The 24,962-nt window shown below is 31.1% G+C and overlaps 3 protein-coding genes across 5 annotated transcripts in view; 1 reads left to right on the top strand and 2 right to left on the bottom strand.

Annotated features, from left to right (window-relative positions):
• Positions 1-24,962, bottom strand: part of LOC103835100 (probable disease resistance protein RPP1) — a 531,820-nt gene that overhangs the window by 486,310 nt on the left and 20,548 nt on the right. The gene's annotated exons all lie outside the window — the stretch shown is intronic.
• LOC103835022 (transcription factor SPATULA) lies at positions 1,605-24,917 on the top strand. Of its 2 annotated transcripts, XM_009111115.3 has the most exons (9): positions 1,605-1,612; positions 14,323-14,325; positions 23,099-23,537; positions 23,736-23,834; positions 23,908-23,973; positions 24,070-24,135; positions 24,238-24,480; positions 24,557-24,626; positions 24,712-24,917. In XM_009111115.3, the coding sequence occupies exons 3-9, from the start codon at positions 23,112-23,114 to the stop codon at positions 24,765-24,767; spliced, it is 1,026 nt and encodes a 341-aa protein (XP_009109363.1). In that variant the 5' UTR covers positions 1,605-1,612; positions 14,323-14,325; positions 23,099-23,111; the 3' UTR covers positions 24,768-24,917. The 2 variants fall into 2 exon arrangements, with proteins under 2 accessions (XP_009109363.1, XP_033133053.1); XM_033277162.1 differs by lacking the exons at positions 1,605-1,612; positions 14,323-14,325 and having other exon boundaries at positions 23,070-23,537; positions 23,908-24,135.
• Positions 5,860-9,392, bottom strand: LOC103835023 (cysteine proteinase COT44). Of its 2 annotated transcripts, none has more exons than XM_018653469.2 (4): positions 7,344-9,392; positions 6,671-6,906; positions 6,445-6,582; positions 5,860-6,342 (listed from the first exon to the last, which is right to left on the bottom strand). In XM_018653469.2, exons 1-4 carry the CDS (start codon positions 7,840-7,842, stop codon positions 6,094-6,096), a joined length of 1,122 nt encoding a protein of 373 aa, XP_018508985.1. In that variant the 5' UTR covers positions 7,843-9,392; the 3' UTR covers positions 5,860-6,093. The 2 variants fall into 2 exon arrangements, with proteins under 2 accessions (XP_018508985.1, XP_009109364.1); XM_009111116.3 differs by having other exon boundaries at positions 6,445-6,585; positions 7,344-9,257.

The following is a 24,962-nucleotide window of genomic DNA, read 5'->3' as shown; positions in this document are numbered from 1 at the left end:
CATTATAAAATGAGAAATGAAGTAAAGTTAAAATATTTTTTACTCTATACTACTTTTTTTGGCGGCACTCTATATTCTATTTTTAAGTAAAAAATAGAGTGGAGAAGAAAATGTCATAAAAAACATTTTCAAAGTCTCTTACTAATTATATTAAAGTTTAACTGTAATTTGTTTTTGAAAAAATTGAGAGATTCATGACAGAATCTCTCATTTAATTATTTTACATAAGTTTTATATTTTAAAGATTTTTTAAACTAAATATTAATATGATTGGTGGAAAATTTTTGGTTAGAAGTTCACACCTTCATATGTATGGATGAAATTTTACTTCGAACGCAGTGTGGAAACAAACCTTATAGCTTAAAATAAAAGTTCACGCAAATATGTTGTGGCTGTCATAGCATTTTTAACAGCTATTTATTCATTTACTTTTAAAGGGTTTTATATTCCAATAGTCTTTCATCTCTTCAAATTTTGAAAGAGTAAATAGTATATTTTCAAATTTAAAAATGCGTTATTCACCCCTTTATAATACTATATTTTTTTTTTAGTCCCTACAAATATATATCACATGAATAACTTTTTATATATTATATTTTAGTACTTATCGTTATATATTTTTTTAAACTATTTCTATTAAATCTTTTTATTAACACTTTTGTTGGTACTTTTGCTGCACTACCAGACAAGAACGTCTCTATAACCTGCAGAGAAAGTCAAGAACACGACTTCGGGAAGTGTTCGATGACCAAGTGTTGACACCAAGCCGGTCAATGACTCCCGAGAACCGACTCGACACTTGTGGACTTCGAGAACCAAAACCCATAGCTGAGCCGAAAATCCCCTAACTAGTGTCACCAGAAAGAGGTACTTCCGGAACAAACCAAGAGACAAAAACCGTTATGAAACCTCTATTTTGCCACAGTTGAAATTGAAAGGTGGCCATCAGAGGAGAGAATACGATAACGTAGCGCGACAAGTACACCTAACTACCGGCCATAGAAGACCGTCGTAGCCACTACCTATTGAACCACATAAGTCTTGATAGAAACCCATAACCATCCTCGCCTGTGAACCAGACCTCTAGACTCACCTTGGTGGTGAGAGACCCGAGGAAGCTCATCTAACAACAAATCGATAAGGGTTGGACCACTCCAACACCGAAGAGGGCCATGAACCAACCACCGCTGAAGCGTGCTTCCTCCACCCGAACTAGCACAGAGCACCAGCAAAACCGAGATAAGAAACCCGTCGTCTCACCCCGACAACAACATCAAAATCAGAACCAGATCTAAAGGGAAAAATCAATCTATTTCATAGACCTAAAATCTGACCAACCCCTAAGACACCACCTTCGCAGCCTCACCGAGAATCCAATAGTAGCAGAGACGTCTACGGCGACTCCCACCTCGCGAGCAGTGAAGAAACCATATGGAAACAATGCCTTAGCTCTGAAGCATATCGGCAAAGAGACAGAAGAATCAGCAAGTACCAACAGGAAAAGAAGAGTAAGTGAGAGAGGGGTGCTTCCAGCGCCGGCCGCCACGCTCACCAAAGCCGAAGTCCACGCACGCGCAAGAAAGAACTAAGTGATTTTGGGAAGAGAGAGAAAGTGTTTTTGTCCTCCACAAATTTTTATGATTTTTGTATTTCATGATGGTGGCTAGCTTCCTTAGTTAACCTTTTTGATCATTTCGATAGTGAAAAGCATTATCGATGTACCAAAATTATTTCTGATTTATATACTTCTTTATATGGGGGTGATTGGTTGGGATGTAAGAAGTGACTTTAGCTTTAATTTTCATCTACAACCTTAAATATTACCAATCATGCTTTATCTTAGTTCTTAAAACTACAACAAAAAAATTAAAGCTACAGCAAAAACAGACAAAAAATGGTTGTTAACATCTTATTTTCTAAAACCCTATTTTTTTAGCTGTAGGAAATTTTAAAACTACATTACTTAAATCTAAATCAAAAATCCTACAGACAAAATGCTAAAGTAAATTTTTTATAGTTACAACTCAACCAATCACCCTCATAGTTTATATATATTGGTTTTCACTGTAAGTTACTTTTGGAGTAATATTTTTTGAGTAAAAGTAATTTTCACCAAGTTACGGTAACATTGATTCAATCAAAATGAAAATAGATACGCTCGTTCAGAGTAAATATTTTTAGCATAAATATTTTTGTCATATTATGATTTTTAGAGTAAAGTTTCTCTTCTCTTTTATCCAGTGTAAAATTTACGTTTATTTTTTTTTCTTATTTCTTATTTCTTATTTTGTTCATTTTTTCACCTTTGATTCTTTCTAATTGCAATATTTTCCAAATCAGACTCATAGAGGAGGGGGCAGGTACAATAGCTCTTTGGGGTTGCAGTTTGATACCAGATGAGTGAAAATTAGAAGTATTGATTTAAGATCATTCTTTCAAAGAGTATTTCAATCCTTTTACACTTTAGCTTCCTTAGTTAACCTTTTGATCATTTCGATAGTGAAAAGCATTGTCGATGTACCAAACTTATTTATGGTTTATATTCTTCTTTATATATATAGTTTATATATATTGGCTCTGACTGTAAGTTACTTTTGGAGTAATTTTTTTAGAGTAAAAGTAATTTTCACCAAGTTACGCTAAATTGATTCAATCAAATGAAAATAGTTATGCTCGTTCAGAGTAAATAGTTTTAGCGTAAATATTTTTGTCCTATTATGATTTTTAGAGTAAAGTTTCTCTTCTCTTTTATCCAGTGTAAAATTTTATTCTGACATTTATTTTTTCTCTTATTTCTTATTTTTTATTTTGTTCATTTTTCACCTTTTTATTCTTTCTAATTGCACTATTTTCCAAATCAGACTCATAGAGGAGGGGGCAGGTACAACAACTCTTTGGGGTTTCAGTTTAATACCAGATGAGTGAAAATTAAAAGTATTGATTTAAGATCACTCTTTCAAAGTATTTCAATCTTTTTACTTGAGCTTCTTTAGTTAACCTTTTGATCATTTCGATAGTGAAAAGCATTATCAATGTACCAAACTTATTTCTAGTTTATATATATAGTTTATATATATATTGGCTCTGACTGTAAGTTACTTTTGGAGTAATATTTTTAGAGTAAAAGTAATTTTCACCAAGTTACGGTAACATTGATTCAATGAAATAGTTACGCTCGTTCAGAGTAAGTATTTTTAGCGTAAATATTTTTGTCCTATTATGATTTTTAGAGTAAAGTTTCTCTTCTCTTTTCTTCAGTGTAAAATTTTATTTTGACATTTATTTTTTTCTCTTATTTCTTATTTTGTTCTTTCTAATTGCGCTATTTTTCCTAGACTCATAGAGGAGGGGACAGGTATAACAGCTCTTGGGGGTTGCAGTTTGATACCAGATGAATGAAAATTAGAAGTATTGATTTAAGATCATTCTTTCAAAGTATTTCAATCCTTTTACACATTGTTACAGCTATTGTACATAAGTATTTGAGTTGAATAAATTTAATATTTATTAGAAAAAAAAAATTTCTTTTTGAAAATAGTTATATTTTAATAATGTTTGTTAAGTTCACTAGATTTCAGTTTTATTTGTTCTATCGGTAGTTTTCGTTTCTTAATTAATCTAAATAAATTATTACTATATTTTCCAAAAAAATATTTGTTTCTTTCTTTAATACTAGTAAATTGTTTCACATATTTATGTGGATTTTCAAACAAAATGTTGTTTCATCACCCAAACTAAATACATTATAAAAGGTAACAATATTTTTTTTAAAATGAAAATAATATTTAACGATATGCATCGGATTAGTCAAAGAAAACAGACAGAATTGATCCATACCGGCCACTATTGTGTTCCTCAAAGTCAGATCAGAGTGTTCGTTCTGAATTCTTGCTCCGTTAGCAAAAAGGCACGTGGAACACATGCCCACATTGTTCCGTCATCCTTTGATACTTGTCGAACCTCTGGTTAAAGATTAGTCTGTTTACGATTCCTCATGATTCAATCATGGTAAGAAGAGGATTCGCTGAAGGAATCAAACAATAGTTATTTTTTGTGGTATCACCTTATCAATGATATTTTATAAAAATGGTTTTAAGGTTAAACATTGTTCGAAACTTGCATCGAATCTTATATATTAAAACAGAAGTCACAAAGTTGATTCATGTGTGATTTTTTTTAAAAATAGACCTAATGGACCTATTTCTAAAAAGTCATATTACATTTAATCTATAATCTTATCATTTAAATTTTGGACCTACTAAAATTTTTTATTGGGCTATCAATAATTAGATTTAAACAATAGATGATTCATTAGATTTATAGATAATATAAATTAAATAGATATAATTTTAATGTTGTAATATTATACCTCGATATGTTAATTATTTAAATATTTGTTGATGTTAACTTTTAAAATTATAAAGATTTTTTTAAATAACAAAAATCATATTATCTAACAATGATTAATCTTTACTACCTTAAACCAATGAAAACAAATTCTAAACTATATAGTTTATTTTAAAAATTAAACAAAAACTTAATGTTTAAATATTTACTCGATAATATAAATCTATGAAGCGAAAAGTTTAATTTTTAAAAAAATTTCTAAATTTTTGAAATGTTACAATATTTTTGGATATAACAATAAAATAATATTTACTAATCTTTATATATATAGTTAATATATATATAGAAGAAGATACAAATACACGTGAAAGTTTGAAACAATCTATTCAATGAAAAAATATACCGTAAACTTATTATGTTTTGAAAACTGATAAACACATATATATTATAATACATACCAATTTAAAATAAAAAAATGTTTATATAAAAATAAATAAAACCAATAATCCGCGCGGTTGCGCGGATCGAGATCTAGTGGGACTTAAATGAAAAATATATACTACATCGCATACATGTATCGACCGTTGCTCAGAAAAAAAAAAGAAGCTATATGTATCGACCAAATAAGAGCATCCATGTAGCTATGAATTTTACCACCACTGGACCACTATAAAACAAATCCCCCACAATAAGAAATAGATTATAGATAATCTGAGAATAAAGCTGACAATGACTATGTCGAGTGTCGTCATTAGCCAAAGCTAACACTCATTAATAAACAAATAACTTATGTTTGTAAATAAAACCGCTAACTTTTGCAGTGTTCCGAAGCTAGGAACTTCTGTAGTGCTCACAATAAAAGTAAATTTATCACAAAAGGAAAGGCCGTAGAGAAAATTGTTAGCTTAAAAAGCTCAATATTATGGGCAATTTTCGTTCGGCTGTCATCGTTCGTCCTTTCAAGTACACCTTTTATTTTTCACGTTCCTCTAATAGACCGCATGGCTGTTATTGATGGTTTGATTATGATGTTTCAACTTAGCTTGAGGTTAGTTAAAAAAAAAAAAAAACTTGGCTCGAGGTGTTGCCAGCCGGTCCTTTTTTATTTAAGGCTACAAGCCAAACACAAAAAAAATGGCCGAAAAATTCATCAAGCACAGACATTGTTCGGACCCATGACATGTTGAAACATATTTAGCCTTAGTGCCACTGGGCTAAAGACATTTTACGTAAATTTTGTGGCTGGTTAAATTCTTAATTAAAATACGTCCGCAAGCACTTGCTTCTTCCGCTTCGTGTGGCCGTCTCTGTTCCACCACATTTTCCATTAGTTTTTCTTAACTAAAATGAACGATTGGTCCCTTCACTCCAAACGTTTATTCAGTTGAACGCTAGCTCACAACATTGCTCTCCTCTTAAATACTACTTAACCGATCACTCTGTGTATGTATCGAGAACATGTATGTTTATGATTCGGTTCAGTCCATACTTTGATAAATTAAGATCAACCAATGAGGTTAAGAGAAATATATCATTTTATTATACTTCTCTTAATACATAAACAACCAAATTAATCTTTCTTTAAACGAAATGATATTGATCGACATAAGGATCCATACAGATTAAATCCGTATGGTGGATCAAATACCTTCTTTTTTGATATACTATACATACAAACAATAATATGAGATTAAATCTTAGTTATAAAACTCCCAAGTGATTATTGAGTTTTATTTTAAAAAAACTTCAAACACTGCTGGTTCCACGAACCGGGTTTGGACTGTACTTAACCGGGTACGAGGCTTCAACCGCAATTCCACACTTGCCGGACTTGGACCTTGCCAAGTTTCTCTCCATTCTAATGTAACCATCCTCTCCCCAACGTGTACCCCACGAGTTCCTTACAATCCAATAGTCAATACCGTTCTCTGAACCATAACCAACAGCCACCACTGCATGATCTAGATTTGTCCCACACTTCCCAGTGAAGATCCCCTGCCAACATAACCAAACCGGTTATTAAATATCCAAAAACGGGGTTTTATTACCTAAATTTATACAAAACAATTAATCCCGGTTTAAGGTTGGTTCCCTTACCGATTGGTAATGTTGGAAAACTCTTCCACCAGCTTCAATGGCAACACTCACGGGCTGGTATGAAACTGCTCTCTTCAACGCCGTTTCATCTTCAGTAGGAACATCTTCGTAACCATCAATAGTTACAACTCTTGAATTCTTCTGCCAACACGACGAAACAGATTTTGAAGCAGTTCTTTAAAATGTATAAAGAAAAAACAGAGTTACTCTGTTTTATGTCCCTTACCAGTAAAGAATTGCATTTTCCATTGGAACCACGGTAAGGATAATCTTGCTCGGTGTTCAAACCGCCGTTTTTCATGATGAATTGAAAAGCATAGTCCATTAAACCACCGTTGCAGCCTTGGTTGTAGGATCTGTCGCAGTCGACAAGTTCTTGTTCGGACAGAGATATGAGTTCTCCTGTTACGATCTTGTTTATACCTTCTACTGCTGCAGCTGTCGAAAACGCCCAACAACTTCCTGTTTCCGATCAACACATAGTAAGATCAGTACTCAATACACAACTTCATGTGTTGCATGCTAGATTAGAGTTTAGATGAAACAATGAATGACATTTGTAAATCTAAACACACGCTAAGATTATCAACGTCTTGAAATTTTAAACAAAGTTGATAATTATATATTGGAAGATTACTCGTAGAATAGGAAGTTGATACCTAGCAACGCTTTTTTTTTGGTTTTTTTTTTGTTTTTTCTTACATAAATATACTATCTAATATGTAAATATCAAAAATTTATGAGCCATGGTCAAAATTTAGATATAAACCTACTCTGTAATCTGAATACAAATATACTTTCATAAATACTTAGAATGAAGATAAACTGTGTTAATTATAAAACGGATTATATACAAATTTATAAATGATTATGTGAAGCATGTGCATAATATTAATTACCGCAAGTTCCTTGGTTTTTAATGGCATTAACGGCTCCTTTCTGTCTCCAATCAACCGTCTCCGGAACCTCCACGTCGTTTACTGCGGCCGAGTATTTTATGTTAACGTTCTTGGCCTTAGTGATGCGGCGGACAGACTCGGTTCTTGCCCCGAGGTATAACCTCCGGTACTCATCGTTAGTAAGATCAGCGAATATGGTGAGACCAAGCTTGTAAGTAGCGTTCTTGTTGTTCTCGTTGTGTAGATCGATGAACCTTAGGTTGTCTTTGAAAATATTGAACCTTTCGTCTTGTTGGTTGATGATACCGTTGTTGTTGCTAGTTTTCCCGTGCTCCGCACACCACTGTAAGTAGATGGACCTCACTTCTTCATCGGTTCTCCATGAGCCGTCCGATGGAAGATTGAGATGGTTGTTAATGGTGGTGAACTCATCACCTGAGGCCAGTGAAACGACGACGAATAGGAGAAGTGAAGAAAGGAGTTTTGTTGAGGAAGCCATACTGTATGTTTGTTTGCTTGTTCTGGTTCTGGTTCTGATAGTTGATATGGCTTGATTTCGTTGGAGGCTGAGAGGAGCTATTTATAACGAAAGTCTTGGACTTTTAATATTTCAAGTTGGTATACTTTTCTATTATAATAAAATGTAGTAATGGGCATGCAAGATGGTGGACGGTTCAAATGGATATTGCCGGAAATATGAATGAAATTAATTTTACACCTTAAATATATACATTCCCCACGTAAGAACGTTGTGTGATAATAATAGGCGTGGAGATATTTATGTATATTTTATAATTTTAGAGATTTAATTCTATTTAATTATATACAATATAACGATAACAATAAATACGGTTGGCTGATCTATAATATATGAATTTATCTTTATTCCTTTTTCTCCTTTTTCCGGCTTTTATACACATTATAGGGTTTGATTGGTATTAGTGGGAGTAATATGAAGTAAAAAAAGGTGGACAGCCGGAAGAAAAAAAGAAATAAAAAAGAAAATATAATAAATTATTTTACTTAAACTCAGAGTAAACTAGTTACTTGTGTGTGTTTTTCTCTTTTTGAATAGTAACAAAAATAAATAAGCAAAAATAATATTCCACTTAATTGATATTTTTTTTCAATGGAATTTGGAATAACAAAAAGTTGGGAGTAAACATTTACTCTATAATGATCATACAATCACACACATAATGTACTAAATTTTAACTATGTCAGTATAGACTTTTTCTTTATAAAATTAAGTCTTCTGCTGCTTGTTATTGATAGATTGATGAGAGTTTAGAAATTGGATTAACTTTTAAAAAGAATATATTATAATACGTATAAATTTATTTTAAATAAAAACCTAATATAAAACAATAGAAATAATATATTATAGATAATTAATATATTATGGATAATGCTACATTTTATATTCCAAAATATTGATTTATATCGAGATATATTTAATCTTGATTGTTGTGAAGTTAATCTTATAGATCTTTTAATATTTATAACCAATATTCAAGAAATATATATGGATAACTTGGTGTTTGTACAATACTAGTGATTGGCAAATCATTCGTGCCGTTTAAAAACTGGAGTTAACAAATTATTGATTTATTTTATATATATTTTACATAATATAAAATATTTTAATTTTAGTTTTAATTAAAATAATTTTGATGTATCAAAATAGATATATAAAAAAGGAAAATAGACAAATTTTATAGATTTATACTAATATTATTCGTTGATTAAATTTGTTTAGTCTTAGTTTAGATCGACTTAAAACAATATAAGTCAATTTAAAATAATTTAAACTGATTTAGAATGATTTAAATCGGTTTGAATTATATAAATTGGATGTTTAAAAAAATATTTCGGTTAACACCGATTTGCCATCTAGACACTGTCTATACCAATTTGTAGAACCATATCTATAACGATTGTTTCTTTCTCTTATTCACTGTAACAAATTCGATCAAGTTGACCGTTCTCGTTAAACTTGTGTTTAGTCGAATGTAACGATTTCTATCTTGCATGATCTTTTGCTTAGGGGAAGCCTGTAGTGGTCGTATTATACATGTAAGTTGCTTGGTAAGAAGATACTAAGTTTTTCTTATGTAACCATATTTATAGGGGTCTAAATGTTAAAATTTTGTAACTATCTTATTCAGTATAAAATTTTAATATTAAAAGATAAAATTAATAAGTTGTTCAATTTACCGTCTTATTCATAATATCTAGGGTTATTTCACACATATTTATATAAAAAGATTAAATACTAGGGTTATTTCACACATATTCATAATATCTAGGGTTATTTCACACATATCTAGGGTTATTTCACAATTTACCGTCTTATTCATAATATCTAGGGTGATTTCACACATATCTATCATATTTATTTCACACGAAAAAGATTAAATACCAACCATTCTATTTATATAAAAATACAAAGTAATTTAAAATTCGTAAAGAAAGCAGAAAGTTGCGGTTCAGCCGACCAAACAAAGGACTCGGGAACACAATTCTCCTTCGACATATGTACTTCACCAAAAGTTCAAACTTCAAAGATCTATGCGGTCAAATCCTTCGTCTGTAATTCAAGAAGTTTACTATTCTTTTCCAGCTTTTTTTTTTTGAAAAAATATTCTTTTCTAGCTTTCTGATGGAATTATCTTGTAGATTGTAAATTTATATCGTCTCAGACACAAAGTAAAGACAATTTTATATATTTCTTCACATAAATAGTTTGTTGTCTTTAATTTATTGTTCACATCACCATATATAAATAAACGTTGATCTATATACTGTAGATGATAATTCATTCAAAATAAGATATATATACATTATTATTGAGGCTTCGCCGCACCATATAATATATATATATATATATATATATATATATATATATATATATATATATATATATATGTTTTTGTACTATTAGGAGCGAATCGTAGTAGTTTTGCATATTGTCATTCGTACCCTAGGTTTGTAATTTTATATAGTTATCTTCTTCTTATTAAAAATCGATTTTTTTTAAAAAAATTTAGAAAACTCTATTCAGATATAGTTTGTTTCAAAGTACATTTATAGAAAATTTTCTCTACGGCTTCTTTTTCTAGCTTTGGTCTTTACCCCGTTCCGATGCTTAGCTGGTTAATAGGTTTGCTTTTTCGACTTGGTTGTTTAGTTTTGTTTTTGCTATTAGTTATTTCTTTAAGAAAAAAAAACTTGTCAAATCACATAATTATGTTTCTCGAGATGGTGTTCACATATACTGTATGTACATTTCAGAAAGTCTGTCATGGCTTACGACTTATGAAGTTATTGTTCACTCAGACATGTTGAATCCAGTTAATACTGTATAATAAGCGAATATGTTACGTATATATACATGTATTTTTCAAGCGGTTAGAACAATTTTGTGAGCCGTTTATTTTTACTTTTTAACGTCATTATAAGCAAAACAAACGATTCCCGTTTTTTCAGTTCCGGACACATGGGGACTTGAAGACCATTCAATCTGGCAGTATTCAGGTGCAAATCTTTACCTAACCAAACAATTACACCTTTTCGTGTGGTTGATTTCCTTACGTCAAATTAACTAAGTTTATGTATAATATTAGTATGTCTGTGTGTCTAAATCTAGAGGATGCGATGTGGAGTTATTAGAGCATCTTCGATGTAAAACTTCATTTTTTCCTCTAAAATGGAGTAAAAGTAAAATAGAGTAAAATTGCTCCAACCCTACTCTATTTCCTACTCCATAATAGAGTGATGAACAAACAAAAACTAGATTACTCCATTTATGGAGTAAATTTTATTATGGAGTGAGATTTGGAGTTGGATTGTAGCATCTCTTACTTCATTTTCACTTTTACTCCATTTTAGAGGAAAGAATAGAGTAGGGATGGAGATGCCCTTAGATGCTTCTTACGTTTCGAAAAGATATATGTTTAGAAAAACTTGTTTCAAATGTATATTTTTTTTTACATTTTTAATGTATTAATTAATGGTAAGTTGTAAATTAAAAAAAAACTTAATTATGGTTATTAAAATTCTATTGGTTAAAAATTATATAGACAGTTAGTTATAAAAAATTATGTATTAGTAATCAAAATTTAATATTTTTAATATAAGTAAAAGTCTAAAACATATATTTTAAAAATAGAGGGAGTATTTTTAAGTTGTAAACGTTAATCCACAGACATGCATATTGGCAGTAATTGTTTTGAGAATCGTATAGTTAGGTATATGGATGTCTGTGAACTTCTGAATTTACGTTACAACAATTTCCAAGAATCTATATGAGACGGACGAAAGCTAGAAAACAATGAATACATGATGGTTCAAAGATGTGGTTTGTGTCTATAGTTTTTGACTTCCAAGCAATCAAGTGTGTTCTTTCTTTTTCTTTTCTTTTTTTTTTTGGCTAGCAATTGTGCAATTTTCTTAAGTATACCTATACATCTCTATATTTTTAGTAGATATAAATAGAAAACTTGAAGATTCATAGAAGAATCTTGAATGAATGGGGTGGATGTCACGTTCCCATTTCACGGCAGATTCTCTTGTCACGAGGCGGCGGCCCATCCTGACGATTGATTGTTTCATATAATATGAAGTAAGTTCTCAAAAGATAAAATAATATGAGTAAATTTTATCTACAAAAAATAAGAGAAAAATGGTGATTGGAGGAAATGGGAGGCAAAGATGTGTCTTTAACCAAGTTTCAAACCGAAGTGGGTGGCCTTTGATAAGGTCTAAGAAACAAAAATGTCTCGCTCGTGCTTCTGGCCTGTGACAACTGAAGGTGCCCGTTTCTGTTTTAATATTCTGTTCAGTTTTGATATCATTTTGTATGGCAGCTTTAGGCTATGAAGCATGGAAATTTCACCGACCGTTTTTATTGTCGCTTAAATATTGGATTAAAACCGTCCCAAATAATGTTAAAATGCATAGAAATGTTGATTGTGTTTTTACTAAGTGAAAAAAGTTCGATTAATAGGGAAGACAAAGTTCAACTAGTTTTTTTTGTCATCCAACTTTAGTTTGTGTCCATGATCCACCACTACCGCTAGCAGTCGTCTCATGTTATATATACCGAACTTACACTCAATTAAAAAGTCCAAGATATATATGTTTTTTTTAGATATGAATTTTACTTCCACTTAATAGTGAAGCCACCTTTATTTTAAAACAGAATTCTTATATTTTGATAAGAAAATAGAGACCATTTAGAGATGGTGTTAGAGTTAGGATCCTTAGTTTATTTTTTCGTGGTTAAAGAAGTCATGTGATAATCTGACAAAACCGCCCAATCCCCATCCTCCATTATTCAGTTATTAGTTGCAGTCTTTGTCTCCTTTTCTGTTTTTCTTTAAAATTCTCTTAGTTCAACGAAAATGATTCTGTTTTGTATTTACTTTCTTCACGATACCTTCTCATGAAGGTATCTTTTCCGATGTCTTCATCTCCAATATTTTCTTACATATATAATTACCGTCACTCGTAGCTTCTAGCCTTCTAACGTCGTTCATTTCCACGTGAACAAGTCATTTTCGTAATCAATTTTTTTTTACAAAACAACTTGTGGATAAATGATGTGACATAATCAATGACCAAATCATCTGAAATTCTGAATACATACAATTTTGAAAGAATTTGAATTGCGTCAAGCAACCATTCTTTTAAAAAGGAAAGAAATTTTATGTTTGATTTCTAAGTGGACTTTTAAGAGTATTTGGTTTACATAATCCATAAGTGAAACTAAGGCTTTGAAGTTTTGGGTCCATGATACGATTCATTGGTGAGGAAACAGAAATGGATAAATATGCTTACAAAAACTATACAACACAAAAAAATTTATTTCTACACTTCTTCTGTAACCGCAAGAACATTGAAACAAAACAATCTTTGTAAGTAATGAAGATAAGTTTTTTATAGGACTCAAAAAGAAACGATATTTGAAGAAACGAATTATCATCATTCTCCGAAAAACACGTATACCTTTTCTTTGGGAGCTCCAACATAATATTTGCGGTATCTGGAGGAGACGATGATCTCTGGAAATTCTCTATACACTTTCGCAACAAATGAATAACAATAGTAGCCGTCAGCGTAACCACTTTCACATTCTGAATCTCAACAAAGAACTTCACTTCATACTATGCATGTTACCATCATCCACAAACACCACAACCCTATCACGCTTTCCTTCCCTCACAACTCTAATTACAAAAAGAAAAGAAAAACAAGAACTTTACTTTCACCTCTAACAAAACCAAACTAAGCCCAACAAGAAAGCCTTTAACTTGACCTCAAAGCTTGAAGTCTCATCAAGACCTCAACTTTAATACGACCCTCCCAAAGTATTAGGCATCCTCTGATCAAACCCATCATGAATCACCCTAAGCCCTGACTTAGCAATGATCAAACGAGTCTCATAACTCACACCACCAGCTTCCACCACGATCCAAACGACATCGTACGTGCAGTACAAGCATCAACGAATGCATCACACACACCGCTCAAATGCAAAGCCTGGAAAGTCTGAACTACGATTACGAAGGTGTTGTTACGGCTAGTTAAGTAGCTTTGATGTACCGTATAGCAGAGAGCTTCATGTTCTCTCTCTCTCTCGTTAATCTCTTTCTTCTTCCTTCTCGTTATGTGAGCTGAAGGATTACTTTAACCTCGCGATGTTAAGCAGTTCGATAATCTCTTTTGTTTCTTGCTCCCACCATACCATCTGATGCTAGGGTACAACGCCATAGGAGGAATAAGGGAAGCTGAGGAAAACGACAGCGATATACACGTAAGTGCTAGCTTGTTATTGGCAGATTTTGGTTTTAGAGATTTTTCTCGGTTTGTTTGAGTGTGTGATGGCAATCCCTAGACCGTTTTTTTTTTCTTTTTTTTGGGAAAGCTTCTCGTAAATATCTAAATACTAGATGATAGCTCTCATGTATGCGCGGAGTGAGTTTTTATAATAATGTTTGTTTATAAAATGGTTTTAACATTTTACAATACTACAATATTTATCGCTCATAAGTGACGAAACAAATATTGTTCTCTTAAATATATTATCGTTGTTGAAGAGTTAACATATTACATTTCATTATTATTTTTAAGACTTCATATGCACAAAAGGAAATTAAGTTTTGCGGCTGACACAAATCACCAAAACCAAATAGGCAACATCGATCGTATAATGATAAAAGTGGATTAGGTTTTCTTCTCTCAATTTGTTTACTATTGACTCTCCGTAAGTGATTTCATTTTCTACCTTTATAAAATTGTGGTTTCGTTCTCGTCTTTATTTCATTGATATGAGTTATGTTTCCTTTTTAACTTTTTCTATGATCGGTGAATTACATAAGTGTCAATTTAAAAAAAATGGATATCTGTAAAAATTAGTTTCACTCCAGACACATATCTAAGAATCAAAATTTTGGAAAAAAATCACTGGCAAACTATATTAACAGGTTAGTGGTCAAATCTAATATATCAAGTTGTTATAGAATATAAGTGCATAATCGAAATATAAATGTTTGTATAATATATATTCACCAGCTCAGTCTAAAAAACATCTAATTCTAAAACAACAAAACAAATTACTTATTTCACCAGTTCAGGTAATATCTGAATCTAAACGGGTAATATCCGAACCCGAATGAATATTCGAAGATAACCAAACATAAGTATACTTAACCCTATATTTCTAGTTTGCCTCTCTTATTTTATTTAAAATATTTATATTAATGATGCTTATTGCTCAAAATTAGATAATATACATATAATTATGGACAAAATCATTTGCAACTCACTTAAAATACATATCAAGCTCTTGTTTTTTGCATTAAAAAAAGTTGCATCTAAATTTTTAAAACAACAACTAAATTAGTGTTTTTCTATTTTTAAAATTTTATCTCCAAACCTATTAATAGTTTAATATTTTAAAAATTAGAAAGCTTGTTAAGTTAAAATATTTTTTAAATATAAAAAACTTAAACAGTGAATAATTTATTAATTTTTCTTCAAATTTAAATATCTGAACCCGAACATCAAATACCTGAACCCGACTCGAATTGTAGAAATACCCGAACGGGTTCTATACCTTTATATTGAAATACCCGATACGAACACGAACGTGTATCCGAATGCCCACCTTTACGATAGTATATGTTTATATGGACCAACTTATTTTTCTAACAATTCTAAGAATCATTCTCGTGATGACACGTGGCTACGAAAACATGTTGTAAATCTCCAGGATTAATATATAGGGGATGTTAAAAACAAATCATATAACAGCAAACCAATCTTGAAAGATAACATAACCAAATCTTAAAAAAAATTGAAATGACAGGTGAAAAACGGAAAAACGGTTTATTCATGAACTAGGAAGGCGAGAAAAATACATACTCACACTATATTATTTTGCCAAAACATTCCTAAACTAAATAAGAATTTGAATTGCATACATAAACTCATAATCAATAGCTAAAACATGTCTCGTAACTGACATGTGTCAGTCCATTCTAAAATATATTGATTTATTTTTTAAAATTATTAAATTTTAGTCTTTATCATTTTATTTGTTTGTAAAGTACCTCAAATAATTAAAATCATCAACTTGGCCTTATTTATAATTTTAAAATTGGAAATAAATTTTAATATATGGTGATATATAAAATAAAAATATTTTTTATCAAATAAATAGATTTAATAATATAAATGTATTATTATTATTTCATATTAAAATATTTGATACAAACAAAATTTAATCAATAGAAAACAACATAAAAACAATATCATAATTTAAAGCCTAATTTAATCTCACTAAAGTTTATAAAATAATTTTCTATATTTTCTTAGGTTATTTTAGTTGCAAATGTTATTATATGTTTGTGTGATATATATAATATAAATACAATTAAAATTTGTAATTTTTTGTAGTTATCAAAACCAATATTAATTACGCTAGGCGTAACACGTGCGCTTGGCCCTAACCTAGCACTGAATCAATTATTTGGTAACTATACGAGGATTAGTCGGGGAATAGTTTTGTAAACTTTTTGTGTATTATTAATATTACATACTAGTTTTGTAAGAATAAAAATAATGTAATATGGTCTAGTGGTTTTGTGCGATGTTTTTTTTCTTGAGATGCTGCGTTCGAAACTATTTTTGGTTAACTAACCATTCTTTTTTTTTATTAAGTGAGGGTAATATTATTAAAGATCTCTACTGTAAGATAAAACTTTTAAACTTAAATTTCTAAAGACTATTTTTAGTTATGGTTATTAAAATTTGAATGACTATTTTTAAAGAAAATCTTATATAAATATAAATTGAGTGGTATTTCTTGTAAATATTACATATGAGTAAGATTATTTATAATTAATGCTCATCTTTTAGTAAGGTAGATAACATACTTACTAAATTAATTAATATTTTGTATATGATAACTATCTAAATTTCTGCTAAATAATTAAATTTAGCATTTAAATTTAATTAAAATCTGGTAAAAATAAAATTGTACTTTTCAAATTAAAAATAGAAATTCAATAAATTTGATTATTTAAGTTATTTAAGATATATTAACAAAAAGTAGAATTACATGGACTAAACTACAAAAATCTAAAATAAAAAAGTAGTCCAAGTCATCATATGACCGGCTATAGGCATGCTTTAGATATGTATTATGAGTTTAGATATGCAATTCAAATTCTTATTTAGTTTAGAATTGTTTTAACACGTTAATATAGTTTGAGTATGTATTTTTTCGTCTCGTTAGTAGACATGAATAAATCATTTTTCCGGTAAAAAACTATGAGAAAGACAAAATGGTTTGCACAAAATGGCTTATTAGCTAAGGCCTTAAAAAGAATGGGACTATTCGCTATGGGCCTTATATATCAATCAAATGATGAGCTAAGGCTTAAACACCTATTGTTTGTTAATTTCCACGGGAATATATCTGATAGGGAAGCAGGCCAATGTAATGGCTTGGCCTACAATAGGTTTGACAGTGTAATATTAGTGGTATTGGCCTCGGCCTACAATAGGTTTGACAGTGTAATATTAGTGGAGGTCATTGGTGGGTGCATTTTTATGGATTCGAAAATCTAAACTAAATCTAGTATTATTGGTTATATGATTTTTAAATTCGTATTGAAATCAAGTGTTATTGGTTTTATGATTTATAAATTCAATTTCAAATCAAGTGTTATTCAATCATACAAATTTATTAATAGATTTGATTTTATAATGAATTTGAATAGATTTATATAGATTTCTTTGTTAAAAATACAAAGACTCAAATCTGAAAACCTCAAGATTTATAAATCTAATCCGAGAAAGTTTGAAAATCTATATATTTTACTTGAATTTGTAAATACTATATGAATTTCAAAATCAATCAAAATATATAAACTAATAATACTTCATAAATAATTGTATAAAACCTTCGGATTGACCATTATAATCAGTGTTCCAAAAAGCTCTATGCGCTAAACGGACGGTGAATCAACGCGAAACTGTGAATCAACGCTTGGCGCCTTAAACATTTAGTCAGACATGTACAACAGATTTAATCAAAATTCTATAAACTAAACGGTAAATTATGTATCTATTGTGTTCGTCCAACTTAAGATTATATATAGAAAATATAACACCCAAAAAACTTTAACTATGAATACTTGAGTCAGTTTTACACTTTCATATCTTTTAACAAGATTCTTCTGACAACCATGATTCTTTCGACTGCCTCTACGTGTGTGATTAACGCGCCAATATTCACGCGTAACATAGAGAGTCAAAGTGATTGGATTGTTGTAAGAAGTTAAAGACTTTAGAGTACGTATTAACGAAGTACACAACGAAAGTCCAATCCTACTTCAATCTTGTACTTATATGCCAATGAAAGTATGAAACTACGACACATCTACTTTATATTCATCTTGGGAATACCTTTAAAAGGACGATGTCACTCACACCAGATTCTCAGCACCTTCCACCACCTTCTCTCGTGAAACCCCCACCGTCAGATCATGCAAGGTTTTGTGAAATTAAGTTTAGTTTTTGCGCATCTCTAGGCTCCCTCAATCCACTTGCTTACCCAACCGTCCAATCTTTTTTTTTTTGTCGACTTAATCGTCCAATCTTTACTTTGGTGGAAAATCTTCAAACTGAAATTATATCATCTTGACCAAAAATATAAAAAATGATCAATTTACCTGGACACAATTTAATATATTTAATTTGACTGGGCTGATAACTTTTTATCACTATTTAATGTTAAGTTGTTAACAATATGATTGCAAAATGAACGACGCTTAAAAAGGCCTCGCGTACTGCCTTAATAATAATATCAGCTTACGTTCTATGAATGATTGCGTTGTTTGGTACTATCAGACTTTAGTCATTAGCGACTCTAACTTACGGAGTGAGGATACTTTTTTTTTATTGGAAAGAGGTCATGTAGTGAGGATATACTACACTTTTTACAGAAGTTGAAACCAGAGCATCTCCGACTCATTGCTAAATGCTATTATAGAGGTGAAAATGCTCCAACCCACCTCTATTTTTTCCTCTATAATAAAGATTTCTATTTTTTCCTCTATTTATAGAGAAAGAAATAGCATTCATCTATCTTTTACTCTATATTTTAGAAATTACTATTTTAGGAGAATACATTTGAGCATATCTCACCTCTATTATAGAGTTCCCCTATTTTAGAGGTGAAAATATCAAAATACATTAGAGATGGTCTTACTGTAAATTCCTTTTCAAAATATACAACTAGCCTTTTTAAAAATAAAAAAAAAAGGTTCCAAGTGGGGAGTTGTCTCGGGGTCTCATTTGAATTTTTACGTGTGATGATGAATTTATGTAAGAGACCCTAACAATCTCGGGGTCCCTCTCGCAGGATATATATATATCGATCATGTTATGTTTTTAAGTATCCCTTTAAAGTAAGTGAACAAAAAAAGTATCCCATTAGGCTAGGAATAGGAATGGAGAGCATATAAAAAGTGGATCACCCACCCCAAACGGATGCACCACCTTCTCTTCTCGATTCACTATTTTTTTTCTAGTTAAAATTAGACTGCTTTTAAAATAATAAATTAATAAAGAATCACTAGTGGTTCTATATTATGAACAAAAACTAAAGAACTGCTATCTACAGTAGATATGTCAACAATATGGAGTGTTCCAAGTATGTTTATACTGTTTTATATTTTAGTTTGATTTATTTTATAGAAATATAATGAACTACTTAAACAAAAAGAAACACACTTTTATATGTATGTTACTTCTATTTATTTAATGTTTTATCAAACTTTTTATTATTTTATTAACAATTTTATTTAAAATGTAATATGTTTATTTTTTCGTTAGCTTATTTATATAGAATCTTAAAATATTAGTATTTTTATTTAAATATGTAGTACATAAAAACTAAATAATATGAGTAAATAATAAATGAATTTTTAGTTTAATACAAGTTATAATAATACTTATATAAATAATAATAATAATATGTATAGAAATTTTAATGTATTACGTCTATAAATTAATATAATAATTTTAACTATGAAAAAATAATTAATAATATAACATTTTATATATATCAATATAAACTTGTACAGTAATATAGATCACTTTTTATCCGCATTCACCATTTAAATATATGTTTTGAACCGCAAAATCCGCTCGATCCACACTTGTACCACTCGAAACGCTTGATCTACTCTTGTTCCGCTCGATCCGCTAGATCCGCAAATCCGCTTTCTCCATTCGGAGCCTTAAAGTAATCAATAAATCAGCAAAATGAAGATTAATAGTGAAAATCAGAAGCTTAAAGATACGCATTAGGTGGTGGCATTCGCTTAAGAGGCTGTAGGACACAAACCAAAATGATCGATAAAATTTTGCAGTGGCTGATTGTATATAATTTTCCGAAGACTCTGATAAGTAACTTTTTAAGATGAAAAACATAATCTCACTCTAGTAGCGTGACTTTGAACTACGTATCCTGTATCATACGTCTTAATTAGGTGGTTATTTGATATGCTGCATGGATATAATCAATATAAGAAAAGACAGAGCCTGGATAAAAGGTGAAAAGGATGTTTAGGATCACATTTTTTAAAATTTTGTTTTGTTTACTGACTTTCAAAGGAGACAAGACAACGAGGTATGAGTCTTTTACCATACCGAGACTCACTTGAAATTCCATCAAACCACCCCAAAAAGAGAAGAGAAAACATTCAACTATCTTGTTAGAATCCAGACAAAATTATAAAAGTGCATCATGCTGATTTTGAAAAAGCTATTGAAGATCTCAGCCATCCTTTCATTGACATCTTTGAAAATTATAGAAGCCGTGTAAATCTTGTCTTTCTCATATCTATCATATGCTTACATTTTGAATTTTAATAAGATAACTTCAATTATCAGTTGAGATATGCATTCTATTTGGAAAATTTAACAAGCGTTACCTGAATTCAAATATAGTAAAACGAAAAAAAAACATCCTTAATAAACTAAACCAGCAGTCTCGTTAAAGTAATCTGAAGGTGATTTCAACTTTTTGTAACATTTTTTGTTTATGGAGGCTTTGTCCCGTTAATTTGTTTATTGAAGATGAAAAACAGATGTGATTTAGTTGTTCCAGGTTTTAAGTTTTAACATAAGCAAAATAGTTTAAATTTCCCTTTCTATAGTATCCGTTTAAAGCCAAACCACCATTAGCTATCTTTATGTTGCACTTGTGTATGTTTTCCATATAAAATTACAATCACTTAACCAGACTCTACCTGTCTACCATGTCACTCTGATTACTTAAATATTAAAAAAAAAAAACAGAAGAACAAAAGGACCCTGATAAAATAATTGAAAAGCGGACGATGAAAAATTGCTGCAGGCTTTCAGTAATTGTCTCCCGTTTGCTTTTTCTGTGGTTCAGAAATTGTAAATACGAGGATAAATGTACTTGAGTTGAATGTTGCAGTGAAACAAATGATGAAGTTAGCGCGCGTTCATCAATGGAACAAGTACGAGTGATGTTTTCAGCGCAGAGAAAAACTATATAGAGGAGTAAGAGTATCAAATGGTGAAATTTTAGTAGTACAAGTTACTAGATAACTTGAATAAAACTGTTATAAGCTGCTATTGGATGAGTAATACGAACAAATTAGAGGATTGTTTATCTTACTAATATTTACATATTAACAAACAGATACACTTAGATGTTTATTTTTTTCTTCTGAATAATAAAAGGTGTTCATTGTCTATTTTGGTGTGCAACTTCTAAGGCAACTATAGACAGAATTGTATATTCGGTTTTAAAAATAGTATTAAACTTTTTGGTTAACCTAGGCGTACGGACACGTACGCTTGGCCCTAACCTAGCACCGAATCAGTTATTTGGTAATTATACGAAGATTAGTCGGGAAATAGTTTTGTAAACCTTTTGTGTATTATTAATATTACATAATAGTTTCTAATGGTTTTGTGCGATATTTTTTTTTCTTGAGATGCTGCGTTCGAAACTATTTTTAGTTAACTAACCATTCTTTTTTTATTAAGTAAGGGTAATATTACTAAAGATCTGTACTGTAAAATAAAATTTATAAACTTAAATTTCTAAAGACTATTTCTAATTTTCTAGTTATGTTGATTAAAATTTGAATGACTATATTTTTAAAGAAAATCTTATATAAATATAAATTGAGTGGTATTTCTTGTAAATATTACATATGAGTAAGATTATAATTTTTGAAAATAAATAATATTTCATATTATACAATAAACACACATGTTTTGAATGCTAATTCCTTTTGAATTCCTAGCAAGTAAGAATTGGAATTGTCGTTCAAATTACTAAAAGTGGATAATGTTTTTGTCAAACAACGGAAAACGTATAACTTCGTTTTCTATAAACTAACGAAATTGTTCAAAGTGTCTCCAATAAAATATAATTCATTTGTTTTTAATAAACTAAATTAATCTTCATTTCTATTGTGTTCCATCCATATCAAGAAGAAGAATATACATATGCATCTTAACAGATTTCTATTTTAAATATTGGACTATGATAAACCATATAAAAGGTTGTATAATTTGTTACCAAAGAAAAAAAAAACATAAATGAAAGGAAAACAAATCATAAATTAACTGCTAGTACTAGTGTGGAAGTCCCCTTAATTCAGTGGTTTGATTAAGGGTTCATTAATGCTTTTACATCAAGAGATCTGGGGTTTAAACTCCAGAAAACGCAAATTATGTAGATCATAGAGAAAAATGGTTACAAGAGATCTTCAGCATGATGCAAGGACGTATCATCGAACATGGATCTCATAGGGCGGCTCGGAGCGATGCAGTCAGACGTGCATTCTCATATGATGGTAGAATTGTCGACTGTAGAATCGTCTATGTAATATTTTTCATCGTTGTAATAGCATAATTAATTAGACGTTAAAAAAAAAAAACTGCTAGTACTAGTTTAGTAGTGTGTCTCACGTGCGACGAGGAAACCCTTTTTTATTTACATACCGTGAGCTGACATAAGCTCATTGCTTATGTTAATGTTACAGCTACCGTCACGTTTTACTATATGACAGTCCAATCATTTTAACCTCTGTCTCCAACCTGGCGCGTGACAATAACTCTCTTCTCTCTCCACTTCCCCATAAAATCAAAAACTCTGTTTTTTTTTTTTCTTACTTGCCATAACAAAGGAGAGAAGAGAGAGTAATGGCTGATAAGAAATTGATTTCATCTTCTTCTTCTTCAACTACATCGATTTACGATACTCGTAGTAGTAATAATAGTAATCATCATAATCCACCGTCTTCTTCCGACGAGATTTCTCTGTTTCTCCGGCATATTTTCGACCGTTCTTCTCCTTTACCTTCCTACTATTCTCCGGCGACGATGACTACGGTGGTTCACGGTGACCCACATGCAGAAAACCCGAGACGTTTCGTTTCTCCCCAAACGTCGAAGGTTTTAGTCGGCTCCGGCGTTGGATCAAGCTCCGCCACCGCGTGTTATGGTTTCTCCAGGGTTGGTGGTGGTAATAATAACATTGCGCAAGGAAACAGCTCAGGGACTCGTGTTTCGTCTTCGGCAGTTGGAGCTAGCGGGAACGAGACCGACGAGTATGACTGTGAAAGCGAGGTGCTTTGAAACTCCTCTCTCTTATCTCTGTCTCTGCATTTTCTAAAAGTTTCCATCTTTGTCTGTTTTCCGACAAAATCTTCAACAGTGGTTCTCTCTAACGGATCTTAACTTTGTGTGGATTTCAAAATTTAGCAAAAAAAAAAACTTTGTGTGGATTGTAATGAAAGTTTGTTAATTTGAATGAATTCAAAACAGGAAGGAGTAGAAGTTGTGTTTGACGATGAACTTCTCTGCAAGTCTCGTACCTCATCAAAGAGATGCAGAGCTGCTGAAGTTCATAACTTGTCTGAAAAGGTTTTGTTTTTCTTGTCTTTTTTTGTTTCATACAATACGCTTACTTGAGACTTATGTGACTATGTTCTGACAGAAAAGAAGAAGTAGGATCAATGAAAAGATGAAAGCTTTACAAAGTCTCATCCCTAATTCAAATAAGGTAAGATACATATTCATTCACATGAATCATTTTTCTCTCTTTTGTTTCTTATTGTCTCTGAAATATATTATTCAATGTAATGACATTTGCGGGAAGACGGATAAGGCTTCAATGCTTGATGAAGCCATAGAGTATCTGAAACAGCTTCAGCTCCAAGTTCAGGTCACACTATTCACTAAGTTTGGCTGTTCTTAAGAATTTTTAGCCTATTCTCTGTCAGACGATGAAATAATAATATTCGTTTTTTGTTTCTGATCTTTGCAGATGTTGACAATGAGGAATGGGGTAAACTTACATCCTCTGTGCTTACCTGGAACTACATTACACCCATTGCAACTCTCTCAGCTCCTACCTGTGGTTCCTCCAGAAGCAACCAATGATTCTCTGTTTAATCACACCAATCATTTTGCTTCCACTTCTAATGCACCGGCAATGATCAACACAGACGCGTTGGAACCTTCCATTCGCAGTCACTTTGGACCTTTCCCTCTCCTTACTTCACCTGCGGTGCGTAGTTCAGTAACATCATTTTATGCTTTGCAAAAGCTAGTTTGCTTACTAGAATTGTTTTGTCTCTCAAAAGGAGATGAGTGGTGAAGGAGTGTTAACTCATTCACGGTTAAACGTTGGTCATTCCAATACAAACTTAACCGGTAAAATATCTGATTTTAAATCCCTCAAGAAGTTTTAAGGTATGGATGACAATGTTAAATTGTTACCATGTTTGGGGATTTTCAGGGAGACAAGCTGCGCTTAATGGTCAACAACCTGACCTAAAAGATCGACTTAGTTGAACAGAAGCATCTCAACTCTGGGTTCTTATTTCTTAGGAGGCAAGCAACAAAGCCTGTCAATGAAAATTCATTTAGGTTTCTATTTCCTTATAAATCGTTGTTAACACGAACTCTAGAGCCTAGTCTTTGAATCTAATTAGCTACTTTAGCAAAAAATCTAAAGGTATGAATGGTGACCAAGGAACGACGAGGAAC

This window comes from Brassica rapa, chromosome A08, assembly GCF_000309985.2.
Source record: "Brassica rapa cultivar Chiifu-401-42 chromosome A08, CAAS_Brap_v3.01, whole genome shotgun sequence".
NCBI lineage: Eukaryota > Viridiplantae > Streptophyta > Magnoliopsida > Brassicales > Brassicaceae > Brassica > Brassica rapa.
The sequence above is the reverse complement of the archived record's forward strand: the minus strand, read 5'-3'. Positions and strand labels throughout refer to the sequence as shown.